At 39.6% G+C, this 14,658-nt stretch overlaps 1 protein-coding gene across 1 annotated transcript; it reads left to right on the top strand.

Moving 5' to 3' along the window:
- Nucleotides 1-472: 472 nt before the first annotated feature.
- Nucleotides 473-13,716, top strand: adad1 (adenosine deaminase domain containing 1 (testis-specific)). The gene is given in 14 exon segments (XM_063877158.1): nucleotides 473-561; nucleotides 6,622-6,813; nucleotides 6,924-7,064; nucleotides 7,622-7,798; nucleotides 7,901-7,939; nucleotides 7,942-7,971; nucleotides 8,308-8,430; nucleotides 9,039-9,162; nucleotides 10,379-10,549; nucleotides 10,893-10,968; nucleotides 11,074-11,230; nucleotides 12,008-12,242; nucleotides 12,356-12,488; nucleotides 12,979-13,716. Coding segments are annotated over 13 exon segments (1,695 nt in total). The 5' UTR covers nucleotides 473-561; nucleotides 6,622-6,638; the 3' UTR covers nucleotides 13,093-13,716.
- The last annotated feature ends 942 nt before the right edge of the window (nucleotides 13,717-14,658 follow it).

The raw sequence follows: 14,658 nt of genomic DNA, 5'->3' as shown, positions 1-14,658 counted from the left end.
GCTTGCTAAATGCTTTTCAAAAGGAATTTTTATGAAAGATCTGAATCAGAAAATAAGGCTAACTAGTAACCAAAATGTATAAATTCATAAAGTGGAGAGAAAGTACAATATTTGCCTTCAAATTGTGCGCCTAGAACTAAAATGTAAAGGCTTAGTACATTGAAATACTCAACGAGTACCTCAAAATTGTAATCTACTTAAGTACAGTACTTAGTTCATTTTCCACCACTGCAATTCATCCAGATCGGGTCGTCAATGTTTGTGCCAAACCTCACTCAAAACCACAAAAAGCACCTTCATGGTTCTGGATAAAAACTCAGGGTATCACCAAAAACACTACTTGGCCTCCTCTAAAAAAACATGCATAGGATCCATCTAAAAGTTGCAAAGTCAAAAATAATTGGCTTAGTCTAGTCGTGCAACCTTTACTTTCGACCTGCAACACTGACCTGCAACACGTGTTCGGATAAAACTGCGTCCTCCCAAACAGTGTAGGTCATCATATCCGGCAAAGGATCTCTTCACGTCCAACGACACATGTGTTTCCCGTCCACGTCAACGGTGAGGCAACTTTTAAACGTAATACAGACTTAAAAAATGAATAGATATAATGTTTCTGTTTGTTTTCTAAAACATAACCGTTATACTTTGAGTTTGAATTCGTGCGTGGGGAGGTTTCATTTCGACAGTTAGCTTAACTAGCCTAAGTAGCATAGCATCCACTTGGTCTTATGAATGTCAAGCTTAATGTGCTTTATTTAATCCCCCGTAACAAACTCGAAAGAGGTGTCCTATGAGATAAAATTGCTCGCTATTACCGGTGATATCTAACAGTAGCTAGAATTAAAGGAACTATCAGTTAAAGTTTAATTTGTGTTGAGTGTTAGCCTAATGGACATCATAGCAATGGCCTACGGTCGTTAACTCACTGCTAGCCTGCTTTAATTAACGACAAGGAGGACAACTCTTCAGGTGTATATACTGATTTTAGACATGTATAAAAAACTAAACAAATATACAGCTGACAATTGTAGGAAAGGTTCTTTTATTCGAAGCCCAGGAGTCGATTTAAAAGACACGAAGTGAAGCTCCTCTTGTAAGTTTTAAAAGGAGTATTTAATAAAAGGATGCAGCAGTAGGTTTTACCAGTGTTTCACAGCTGTGGCTCAATAGGCCGGTACACGCGTCCACAGGCCGCTGACTGAGTGGAGCTCATCAGTAGTTACTGTCTGGCGGACCGGAACAAAAGAGAGATCGATTTCACAATACAAACATGCTTTATAGAAGCACTCATTTCCGGACATAAAATAAACAACTTCGAAATAAGGCGCGCTCCGCTCTCGTGCAACATCCGGTAATACTACCGGAATTGGACAAATATGATCCGTCCAGAAACAGTGAACTATCTTTTAATGTTCCGTTTCAATATATTGATTATTTCTAACACAGGACTAGGCCAGAAGTGGAGTAAAGTAACTAATCACATTGACTCAAGTACTGTACTTAAGTAGTTCATGAACTTGTACTTGACTCTCCATTTACTTCTACTGCAATTCAAAGTTAAAAAGTGCAATTTTACAATTTTTAGTTACTTTTGGAACTTAACTTGAGTAACCTTTTCAAAACGGGACTTTTACTTTACTAGTATTCCAACACTTTGGTATTTCTTCTTTTACTTAAATGGGTCAATGACATGACATGCATGCATATTTTGTGTCTGAGCATATTATTTTATTTTAACATCATTTTAATCAATTCATGACATGTATCACTTTAAACCTACTTAGTTTGAATACATTTTCAGTACATTATAATAAATATATAATTTTATGTTTTGGTGTCTCAAACAGCCAAAATGTTGGCTGTACAACCAATGTAAAACTAGGAGAATTTTATTTAATCATAAAACTCTTTATTTTATCAAAATGGTATATGTTGGAACTTGCTAACAAGGGCAAACGCTAATACAGGCGTCCAGGTATAAGCCTGTTTAATTTGAAATTAGTTGCAAGTCATATGGTGCAACCAGTAAGTCAGGTGGCGCAACTGTAAGGAATATCAGTGTCATATGAAATAAATTATGTCTTGGATTTTCTATTACATTTCTAAAATATGTATTAGTTTTAATTCAAAGACTTTATACACTTTAAAACGTTTTTCATGATTACAAGTTATAATATTTTAATAATAATTGTAGATGCCACTATCAACTAAAGAAAAATCAGCACGACACAGGGAGCGCATTAAAAATGATCCGGCTGCAAGAGAAGCATATCTTGCAAAAAGAAAAGAAAGGGAATTCATCTTGATAATAACTGTTATCCAGGCATGTAGTTATTTTGTAGTTGCTACTTTTGTACAGTGGTCAGTGGGAATATGCCACTTTACTCAATGTGAATATGCCACTATTAGTTTTCATGTTTTATAGTTATCAGAGGAAGAAGAGAGAGGGCAAAACTCTGAAACCCCCCATTAGCCAGCTGCCCATAGTAGAACAGAAAAAAGTGAGGAAACAGTGGAAGCAAGACCAGAGAAAGTGCAGGGAAAGGAAAAGGGCTATGGAGGAAATCTTGAATTTCACACTGGAGTCAATGGATACAACTCCTATAGAAGTACAAGTAGAGCTTCAGCCTAACTATCCTAACCTTGATAGAGAGTATATTGTCAATGAAGATCTACTACAACCCAGAGCATCCTCATCACCACAGAGAGTAGCAAGTGGTAACATGAAATCGCAAAGAGAGAAATCAAAGTTGCGCCGTAACATGCACAAAATGAAAAGAGAATTGGAAGCTGCCAAAAGAGAATCTGAAAAATTCCGAAAGCGCATAGAAAGATTAAGGTAGAACAAGTCTAAAAAGCAAAAGGCAACGGAAGGAAAAAGATCAGGGATTGCAAAGAAAGTGGCCACCCAGAGACAACTGAAAGTTGATGACTTCCTCTGTCAAGACGAGAACAGTCGTTTACTGCCAGGGAAAAAAATGAGGTCACAAAAAACAAAAAGAAAGAACAGAGGCGTGTGTTAGTCAAACCCTTAACTGAACTCCATATACAGTACACCTCTGAGATAGAAGTGTCCCACATGCTCTCTTACAGACAATTTGTGCATTATTGTCCATTCTTTGTTACACAGCCAAAAGCATCAGACAGGAACACGTGTGCATGTTTGGACCATGAGAATGTAAAACTCTTGACCGACAAACTGCAGCAGAAAGGTCTTCTGACAACTGCTAGCATTTTTCAGCTGTTGTCCTCAATTGTGTGCAGTTCAGACAACAAGGCATGCATCTATAGAGTTTGTGCAAGATGTTGCTACGATGAGGTGGACGTTGCAATACCCCAGATGGAAAAGACTGTGACCTGGACTCAGTGGATCAGAAAACCCGTTTCAGAGGGGCAAAAGACCTATATGAATTTCATTAAAGAAGCACAAACTGGAACGTGTTCTGAACTGTTGAAGCTTTTCAAGCAGAAGCTCGACAGACTAGCCAAACACCACTACAATTGGCTACACCAAGCCAAAGAGTGTAGGGCTTTAAAAGAAAGCTTAAGAGAAAATGAAGTTGTCCTCAATGTGGATTTTTCAGAGAACTTCTCCTGCAAACTGAATAGTGAGGTGCAAGCGTTTCATTTTGGAGGGAGTCTGAAGCAGGCCACAGTCCACGCAGTCCTATGCCACCATCTCTGCATCCCTTCGGCATGATGAGAGAGCTGTGTGGGCCCACTTGGAGCCAGTGCTAAAGGATGGTATGAAATATTGCAATCCGTCTCCTACCACTTTACATGTGATGAGTGACGGTCCAGTCACTCAATACCGTGATAAAAATAATTTCTATTTGCTTAGCACCATCCCCTTCCTCTCAGGGTTCCGACAGGTGACCTGGAACTTCTCTGAGAGGTCCCATGGAAAAGGTGCCCCTGATGGAGTTGGTGGGGCATTCAAGCGCACTACTGACTTTGCTGTCCAAAGGGGAGCAGATGTCCAGACCCCAAAAGGTTTTTACAGCCTCCTAGCAGAAAGCAAATCTGACATCAAGTTCTTCTGGGTGAATGAGGAGGACATCAAAACATTTGATGAAGTGGTTTCTGTTTGCTGTGCCCCCTGTAAAGGGAACTTTGGGGTTGCACCAGGTCATCGCCATTGAACCCGGAAAGATCATGCACAGGGAGATCTCCTGCTTCTGCAGCAGGCCGCATATCTGCCAGTGCCACAATACCATAATTGCCAACTTGCAGACAGCCAGTACCCAGGCCAGTGCCCAAGATGACAGTGATCTGAATGGGAAGTTAATCTAAGTGAAAAACGAAGGTCGGCCGTTTGTGGGACAGGCTCTTCAGGTAATCGGTGAAGAAATTGAAGTGAGCTGCATGCAGAAGTCCGGAAGTAAAAATGTCTTCACTTGGCCACATCCTGCTGACATAATTTTTTACTTCACAACTGATGTGCTCAAAATGATTTCAGAACCAGGGCCCCTTAATTCACGGCACACACGTCTAACTCATGCAGACTGGGACTGCTTTGGTATGCACAACGGAAAAGGGATATTAGCCCTACCAGTGTTGAACTAACATTTCAAAATGTTCAGAAATATTTTTTCAAACATGACTTTATTGTTGTTGGATCACAATCCATTTTTATTTTGTGTGTAGTTGTATTGCGTTGCATTCCACTTCCTTTGCATTTAATGTTTTAAGATCTTGGAATACTTTTGATGAATGTTTTTGAAGTGTATCAAACTAAAACATAAGTTTGTTGTTGTTCAATTACAATGTGTCTAATCAATCAACTGCACTGTAGCCAATTCCAATTCTAATGTCATGTGTTCAGTTTTATATGAGTTTCCTACTTTTACATCAATAGAATGTTGAATTTTTGTTAATCATTTTACTAAATATACTTCAATAGAGACTGTTGTCTGAAACAAATAAACATGCAATTATTCAGCATATTTCCTGTCTTTACTTGTCAGGTGGTACAACTGACTCGTCAGGTGGTGCGACCAGGCCAAAAAATAATAGGTTAAAATGAACTAATGGTTGAAAACTATGAAGGGCATAGCTATTGTATTAACTACATTCATTTGTATATTTGTGTAATCCTTTTTTTGTATTCAAACGTAAAATCGGATGCTAAATATACTAAATACCTGGCCACTTGAATGCAATGATCTTAAATTATTGTAAATACAAAACACAATCACAAAAGTATAATGTTAGGCATTGTAGACACCAGAGGTTGCGCTAGACTTTTTCATTGTCCGTCATTTTGACGGGCAGGGTCGTAAAAAATCCGTCATTGTCCATTATTATCTGTCATTGTATTTTAACTTTTAAATGGTTATATTAGGCCTAAGCCATAATGCTTATATTTAATAGCCTCAATTGTTTTTTATTGACTTATTGTCATAAAAAAAATAATTCACAGAACAAGCGTGTTTTAATAATAATTATTTATTATGCATCTCTTTTCTGACTATCAGAACTTTTTCAGCTGTGAAAACATAGCGGCTGTGCCTTAGAACGATGGGCTATTTTAGCCGAACGAAGTCAATTATAGTGAAAATACAAACAGCTCAAGCAGCTCAAACTTTCCTTCTTGGCCGCATGGATTTGAACAGTGCGCTTGCCTGCGTGTAATCAAAAGTGTCAATGGATTCTGCTGCCGAGGCGATTGACATTAAATGCTGCGCCTTTGCCTCCGACAGACGACTTCTCGTGGCGGTTTTTATTTTATTTTGAAGGCTGAACCCCCGCTCAGCTGCAACACTAGACACTGGGATAACCAGCGCCACCTCAGCCAACGCTCTAAAATCGGGAAACATTTCCCCTAGCGAAGTGATGAGCAGCCGACAGGAGCCCCTGAACGAGGGATTTCCCGACCCTGCCAGCACTCTCTTCATCGGGAGAAAATCCCTCTGCATGCGGTACAGGAGACAGCGAAGTGACACAAACGACTCAATGCATCTCTTTTAAATAGCAAAATTACGCCCACATGCTTTCTGCAGATGATTGAGAAGGGGAAACAGCCCACTGAAACAGGTAGATAGCCTACACTACTGCAGCCATAGGCTACATCTCAGACTGTGCTAATGGCACAGACCGCTAATGGTTTTAAATCGGAGCATGGCTTTGAGTGCGATGGAGCTGAACTTGCGCAGCTGGCTACAATGTATCGACCCACTGAACACCAGATCAGCCGTAACGTCGGCTCAGATTGAAAGTTGGTGTCGGCAATGAAGCTTATGCAGAGTAAGAAAACTGTCACAACTTGCCTGGTATTTCAATTGTGATTTTTATTGTTGTGTTTATTATTGGTAATGATCATTGTAAAAATCTGTCAAAATGACGGACGGCCTTCTGATTTTTCCGTCATAGCTAAAAAATATCCGTCAATGACGGACATTTGTCGGTTAACGCGACCTCTGGTAGACACTCTAAGATATCTAATACTATACTTTTTCGAAGCTTTATTTGTCATTGACCCAAATACACGTTCTGAGTACTTCTTCCACCACTGTTCTGTAATTGGACGCTCTTGAACCCTTTTGAGGAGCCCTGAATGTCCAGCTAGCAACTATGTGTGTACTTGTCAGGATAATTTGTCTTCTTCTTTTCTTTTAGCAGTTAAAGCTTTAAGGATGTTTCAAAGCCGTGGGTCATTTCAAGGTTCCAGAGGTGCCTGCTTTACACAAATACTCATGAAGAATAAACTTGAGACATCAGGATGGACTGAACCAAACAAACCTCTCGCATCGTCAAGTCAGCCAAGCACAGATACTTTTTACGTAAAAGGGAAGAGTTCATATACAAATGGTAAGTATACGAATATGATTTACTTGTAACTTTAATGACTCTGTAGCAACATCTTTCACCAGTCAGTTGTAATCTCCCCTTTCTGCCCTTTTCTTATTCCACCAACAAAGGTTATGCTTCCAAGCCAACATGCTCACCTAAAATGCTGATTGAGAATTACAAGCAAGGCAAGACAAACGCCATCTCTTTGCTCTATCAGCTTGCCAATGTTTTGCAGTTCCACTTGGAGATGAAGGAGACGGTGACTCCAGGTACAAATACACCTATCAACGTGTTTCTGTGCCTTCAGAGACAACTTGTGGTGTTGTGGTATTCTCAATGAAAGCCAGTCATGTGATTACACAAACAGACAATGACACAGCAAAATATTAATATATTGCTTAGGTTTTTCGTGACTCTTATGACTTATACTTCTTTATTGTTTGTCTACAAAATCACATCGCAAATTCATTAAGACCAGTTATGCATCCTTACAAAATGTCTGTTTGGTCCAAACTAAATAACAAAAGTAAAAGATATTACATTTACTATCATAAAAATAACAATGGAGTGCCCCGGATACTCCCAATTTAGAAGCTAGGACTATGTAAGGTTTAGCAAATCAGGTTCTACTTCCTTTAATTAAGTGAAGAATTTTAGACCAGGGACATTTTCTAGTATGGAAAATGTTCTTTTCTGGGATTTGTTCTTTTTTAAACCCTCTGTCTCAGATCCTCACATGATTCCCAAATCTGACAGCTCACTAGTTTCTGTTGTAAAAGACAGCCAGAGGACTTTTCTCTAATCCATTCTTCCTCTTGTTTCTCAGGCAACTTGACAGGGCTTTACTTTGGCTTTTGTGTGGTGATTGATGGGTTTGAGTACAAGACTGGTGTTGGAAATACAAAGAAGGAGGCTCGGCTGAAAGCGGCACAGCTCGCTCTGTCGGACCTGCTGCCCACCTTGGATTGTCTGAAGTCTGACTTCCCTGAAGCAGCAGGCAAATGTAAATCTGATCAAACAAAGTATATCTGTAGCAGACAGTTTCAGGAACGTGTAGTATTAGACCTCATCTTCATTTCTTCGCATGCCTGTTTCTTTTTCTTAGATGTCCTCCCACCTCGGCCAGTAAAAAAGGAGCCCCCCATCTCGACTTTCATCCTTTTAAAGCCACTCATGGTACTGCAATACTGGATTCTATTTGACGGGATGGCAAATTTTAGGACCGTCGCATATTTTGTTATTCTTTTTCATCAGTTCCTAGCCTTTGTTAAATGAAATATCTAAGCATTTAGGTGTAATTTGAGGGGTTACAAGAACAGTTAGGGTTTTATAACCTGTTTGTATTGAGGTCAGGTGAATTGCTTCCTTTGAAACACCTCTACTGCTTAGCCTGAAATTTCACCTCTCAAAATCCCTGTTTTATTTAAAATCAAAAACATATATAAATCTTGACATATTTTTATAGTCCTAAATCATTTTCACATGTGGTGTCTTATATTCCTTGCTGTTCAGAAACAAGTCCTGTAAACCACCAGATTGCCAACGCTGTCAAGAATCAGCTCTCTGAACTGATGAACAGCCACCCAGAGTTCACTGCCTGTGCTGACACCACTGCAGCGTTCATCATGCAGACGTGTAAGTGACTTCTCATTCATATTGGAAACAATAACAGCCGTTTTATTTTCCGTTCCTGTGAATGGTGTAATTCTGTTCTTATTTATAGACGCATGCATTTGGACTACCTATGTTGTAAATGTATTATCTTTTTAATTTACACACGACACCTATGGCACGTCTGTCCGTCCTGGGGAAGGGATATCTCCTCTGTTGCTCTCCCCAAGGTTCCTTCCATTTCCCCCCTTTAACTGTGGGGTTTCTTTGGAAGCTTTTCCTTGTCCAATGCGAGTGTCAAAGGACAGAGGGTCTCACTTTCATATTCTGTACAAACTTTAAAGTCCACTGTGAGACAAATGTAAAATGTGTGCTATTGGGCTATATAAATAAACTTTGTTTGACTGTAAAGACGACCCAAAGAAACTTCTGACACTGATCCTACAGAAACTGGACTTAATAATCTTCACAAAAGCAGTATTTATTGCAGAATATGTACATTTGCCCATGGGACTTTATCCACTGTCTTATGTGTACTAAATCTACGACTAGATACCTGCTGATTATTAGTGATTTTGTTTTTCTTGCTCTCTGTTTGCATTAACCTCTTTACCAACTCCTCTCCTCTTTAGCCGGCGGATATGACGTGGTCGCTATAGGCACTGGAAACTTTAATACCAATGGGAGTACCTCGTCGAATGGACGAATTCTGCATGACTCACATGCAGTGGTTACTGCAAGGAGATCACTTATGAGGTGAGTTACAACCTTGAGCCTGTGTGCATTATATGGTTTGGGTCATGTTGTACATAGAAACCATTTTCCTATGAAGTGAGTCTTTGCGTACAGGAGAGTTTTGATTTTATATAACATTTCTTGCAACCACTGTAAAAACCTGTATTTCATAAACCCCCATGAGACAGCCAAAATTAAGATTAAACCCATTAAAATACTGAAGGTTGTAAAATGTGTCACACAGAACACTCATTTGTTGAAAGGCTCATTTTCCAGTGTGGTTAGTAAGTGTCACATAGCCTGTCATTTGATGTCATCTGAAGCTGTCGTGCTGTCACTGGAGACCAGCAGACCTCGCATTATTGCAGCTGTAAAAGTTTGTCAGGTGGCATTATCTGAAAGACGTGAATTACATTACTGTTGATTATTGTTTGTGTGTTAAGTTTGTGTCATCTATAGTTTTGTTCTCTATACAAAATAGAACTCCAACAGGTTTAAAGATGCCTTATATCTCCCACAACTTATTGCCACTGATATTACTGTACTAAATATGCAATAATTTGAATGCCATGACAGATTGATGTATCTCTCCACTAACATTTAGCTTGCTATTATTAAGCACTGGTGTCACATCAGGCATGTGTTAATAGGGGTACATGTTGGTTTATTTTTAAGGGTTTGTTTGAGTACATTTGGTTTAAAATTAAACGATAATAAAACAACTTTATTTATATTGCACCTTTCATGCTTGAGGTGAAGTGCTTTATAGAGAATGACAATATAAAGTGAGGAACATAATTAAATACAAGATATTAACAAACAGGAAGAGTTATATCACAGAACAATAAAACATGGACAGTGATGCTACTAAAATAACAATTGCCCTAAATTAAAAAGATAGGTTTTTCATTTACTTGTAAAAGTTCCAATGGAGGTTGCTGTTCTAAGATGCAACGGGAGGCTGTTCCACAGTTTGGGGCCATAAAAACAGAAAGCTTCCTCCTCAGTGTTCTTGTAATGTACTTCTAAAAGTGAAACATTGGAGGTCTTTGCAACAATATATGAATTTTGCTGTTTTGGAGATGGCTCACATTCAGCTGGTGCCTCTTTAGTTACTGTACTTATTATTTATGTGGGAACAAACAGTGAAACCTTTTCCTTTTTAACGATGAAGGCCTTCAGCCCTTGACACTTTCACTCCACAGTTTTCAGATGTTGCTCTCTAATGTGCCGACAGGTTTCTCTACCGGAACCTGCTGCTGTTCTACAGCAAGACGGACAATCTGACGGCAAAGTCAATCTTCCAGCAGAGCAGCAGCAGCAACCTCCTCACCATGAAGCACGGCACCAGCCTCCACCTCTTTGTGAACCAGCTGCCAAAGGGAGCCATTAAGGTCCAGTCCAATCTGTGAGCGTTTGATCAGTCGTCACTTTTTGTCTAAGTCGAAAGCAATGTGAGGCGACACAGAAGTCGGCTCTGTCACTTCTGGTTCTTTTGTCTGTTTTGTCTTGGCTTTTAGAGGTTCTCTTTGCTGCTTTCTCATGAGGTAATTTAAATTGAGTGATGTTATACAATTAAGGTTGCAAGTAAGGGGTACATTATTTGAAGTCCACTCAACCTCAATGTGGCTGTGTTTATTAGCTGGTAGGTTTTATGAACAGCCTGAATAAAAAGCTTCAAGAAGTTCAAAAAGAAAAGTCCTTTCAGTTCTTACAATGGAATGATATCCAGCTCTGTGCTCTGTTCCCAGGCATCTGAACCCGAACTCTATTGCAGCATTGCAAGTCAGCAATGACTTCGGCCTACACCTGTCAGTGGAGGGGAAGGTGATCCATCCACTAGGCGTTCCTTTTTATGATAAATGCAACAAAAGTAAAGTTGTATATTGCTGAATAGTTAAATACAAAAAAAAATCATTTTCTTTTTTTCAGGTGTTCTCCGTTTTCTCGTCAGCTTTGGATCACTCTGCCGCCAACACATTTAGCATGTCTAGCACAGACAAGCTCACGCAGTGGCAGGTGCTAGGATACCAGGGAGCCCTGCTCAGCCACTTCATTGAGCCCGTCTATGCCCAAAGCATCCTTGTTGGCAAGTCTTGCTTCTTCAGACTCTGATGTTTAGTGGTTTTCCTATAAAGAGCAAAGACAGCTACCTTATTTCATAAAACCCTAAAATGTCCCTCCACAAAATAAAATGTGAAACGCCTTTACTATAAAGAAACGTGTGCTGCGCAGTCAGCATACTTCTCCCTAGTTACAGACAGCCCTGCATTGTCTCAACAGTCAATCTAAAAAATAGCCCCTTATGTATCATTGCATGCCGTCTGTAATAACAGGTTTTCCATTTTTAAAATCCTCTGTTCGAAGAGCATAAAAACGGGTGTAAAAATAACCTACTCAAGTGTCACGTTTAGTTTTTACAAAGAGTCAATATTGTGAGATATTACTTTCCATGGCACTCCTCTCCTCTTTTTATAGCTGTAAGGTTTTTAAGACCCACACTTAAATAATAACAGATCAGGCAATCACACAGGGAAACTCCAGGGTAGTCGGATTGGATATGTGTGAACATGCAAAATAAACACCTACATGATAGATGAATTTAATCATTACTATAATGCACTGATGGGTGACACCACACACACACACGCACACGCACACACACACAGCATATGCAAATAAAACCAATTTAAATGTCCTTACTATTTTCAATAATCACACCACAACAAATAACCATGGTCTTATTCAACACTTAGATTAAGGATTGATTGAGTTCAATAATACACAATTCTCAAATTATAGAATGGGGGTCAAGTAAGGCTTAACATGGGTATTTGCTTTACTTCTAAAATCACAACTCTCATAGGCGACGCTTTCTGCACTGACATCAAAGGCATGATGATCTCTGTGAGCCAGCGTGTGGAGGGGGTCACCTCCTTGCTGCCCATGTTCTACTGCATGATGAGTCCCCACATCAGCCTGGTGCCTTCTGTGGCGACGAACAGCGCTGACGGAGGACAGTTCACCTATGGTATCAACTGGAGCACAGGAGACAACTCCCTGGAGGTCGTGGATGGCCTGGGGGGAAAGACCATAGAGGAGTAAGGATGGCTTTATAGGAAATTAACAGTTGGGTGTCATATGTGGCCACCAAAATGTTAGCTTTGTCTGATTACATCAAATGTTTTACTTTCCATGGATCTTCTTGTCTTAGGTCTCCCTTCAAGAGTGGGTCTGCTTGTGCAAGCCGTTTGTGCAAAGCGGCAATGTTGCACCGCTTCAAGTTGGTGGCCAAAGAGGCCAAGAGGCAGGAGCTGCTGGAAACGAGCTCCTACAGCGAGGCCAAGGTAACCCCAACACCTGTGTACTGTTTACTAGGTCTAACGATCTTTCTAGTCAACTAATAGTCGTCAATTTAGGCAATTAGTTGACTAATCAAAAAGGTCTTTATTTTTTCCTTACTGCCTGTGCTCACCCTCTGTCTGAAACCAGAGCCCAGTCTGCTCTGTTGTGATTGGTCAACCGCTTAGAGTAATCAAAGGGATGCAATGTAGGCGTTTCAGGCAGGGGCGGAGTGTGTGGGAGCACTCGTTCCCCAGGAAAAGGGAAATAAGCATAAGGTAATTTAACACAAGTTGCAACACTTATCTGCTGTCTTTCACTTTGCTTTTAATGGAAAGCAGGCTGGATATGTTCCATGGAAATTGCTGTGTGTTCGAGACAAAAAAACACACTTTCACACCTAACTCTATTTCATATTGGGAATTGATTTGGTGAAGCCTACATGTTTTTGAGAGAAGTGTTGTGTATACGTGTATTGTTGTGATGTCACTGCAGAAGATGGCAAAGGCGTACCAGGAGGCCAAGAACGTGCTGAGGGAGTACCTCCTGCAGCAGGGCTTTGGGGCCTGGCCGGTCAAGGTTTCTGTGAGTGATGACTTCAACGTGTGAATATAACCACATTACCACTCGATGACAAAATCTGTGTTCAAGCAATAAAATTAGAAAAAAAAAGAACAGTTCAGTTGACATGCAGCACTGGTTGCTGTGGGACATTAATTGTAATTGTATGTTCCTTTTTTGATTTCTAAAGGCATGAAAGTGCATCATATCGTCTTGAGTTAATAGAGTTGTGTTTTACCTTCAGGTTTGGTTGTGATTTTCAAAAGAGGAATACAAATGCTATACATTTGTAGAGGCAAACTACTTGTGTTACAGCCCACTAAAGGCTTTTATCACGGAAATAGTTTAGCTTCCTGATGTGCATTTCATTGTGTATGGTGATGAGTGATTGCACTGTTTACATGGTTTCACTGTTTAAAACATGCTTTGTGCCATTGTGTTAGCGGAAATGACCATGATCATTACTTTTGTATCACAAGTTTGCTTTAGTTGTGTTTAGGGCTTATCACTTAAGTATGATGAGTAACTCATGGTTGTTGGATAAACAATTTAAATTTGTCTCCACTTCATGACAGTTTTGTTTTCATCAGTGAGATTAACCTATTCTTGACTTATCCTTTGCTGCTGAACAGCATGTGTGCCATGGCTAATGTTCAATGATGTACAAATAAATCAAACCATAGCATAAATATTGGTGTTTGGCACGTGTTCAATTTGCAGGAGCACTTTAATTACCCAAAACAAACTTGTTTAAGTTCAAGTTGTTTACCACTTGTTTCTTTATATCCAAACATTCATCTAACAGTGAGTTTTTGAGGGTCTGTTATTGACATGAATGACAAAGCCCTTTTTAGCCAAAAAATGCAAAGTTAATACCACCAACTTCACTCAGCGCAGTGTTCATTTTGGCGGCTATTTTAGATTTAGTCTTTAGATGAAAATGCTTATTAGTTTTACTCACATTTTAGTCATCGTTTTCCTTTGTAGTTTTAGTCGACGAAAAGTCCTTACATTTTAGTCAACTTCTAGTCATTACTTTAGTCAAAATGTTTCCCTAAACTAATTAAATTAGACTAATACAGGTATCGGAAATTGGAATGAAGGTGACCGGTTGTATCAAGTGTTGAAATTCGTAAAGCAACATTTCACTCTCAACACTTTTACCTGTAATATACGGACTCCTTACCTTAGTTGGATATCTCTATACTAGACTCTCCCATCTATGAGATGCTGCTGCGCTGTTCTTTCTGATCTACTAAGGTAATAAGTGCATTACACATGGTGACATGAAGTAAAGACCATTCCACTAAGTTAAGAAACAAAACTTTCCATCTTGGGCCAATATGTTTATTTTCTGGACTTCAAAATGTGCACACATATTCCCAAAGCAGTTACATAAGGTTGAACATACTTGGAATGGTATGGAACAAACATGACACTTGAAGTCTTGGAACACAAAATTACAGACCGTTGAATTTAGCTCAGTTGCAGTTTATTGTTGAAAGTAAAAGAGAAAGAAGACATCTTGAATAAACTTGGCCTAATAAACAATCAGAGCCCCCCCCCCCCCAATTCAGTTTGAGGAAAGCTCTTCTTTCTAAAATGCTTGCTTTA

This window comes from Eleginops maclovinus, chromosome 23 (assembly GCF_036324505.1).
Source record: "Eleginops maclovinus isolate JMC-PN-2008 ecotype Puerto Natales chromosome 23, JC_Emac_rtc_rv5, whole genome shotgun sequence".
In the NCBI taxonomy this organism is placed as follows: Eukaryota; Metazoa; Chordata; class Actinopteri; order Perciformes; family Eleginopidae; genus Eleginops; species Eleginops maclovinus.
This window is presented reverse-complemented; position numbering and strand designations above follow the sequence as displayed.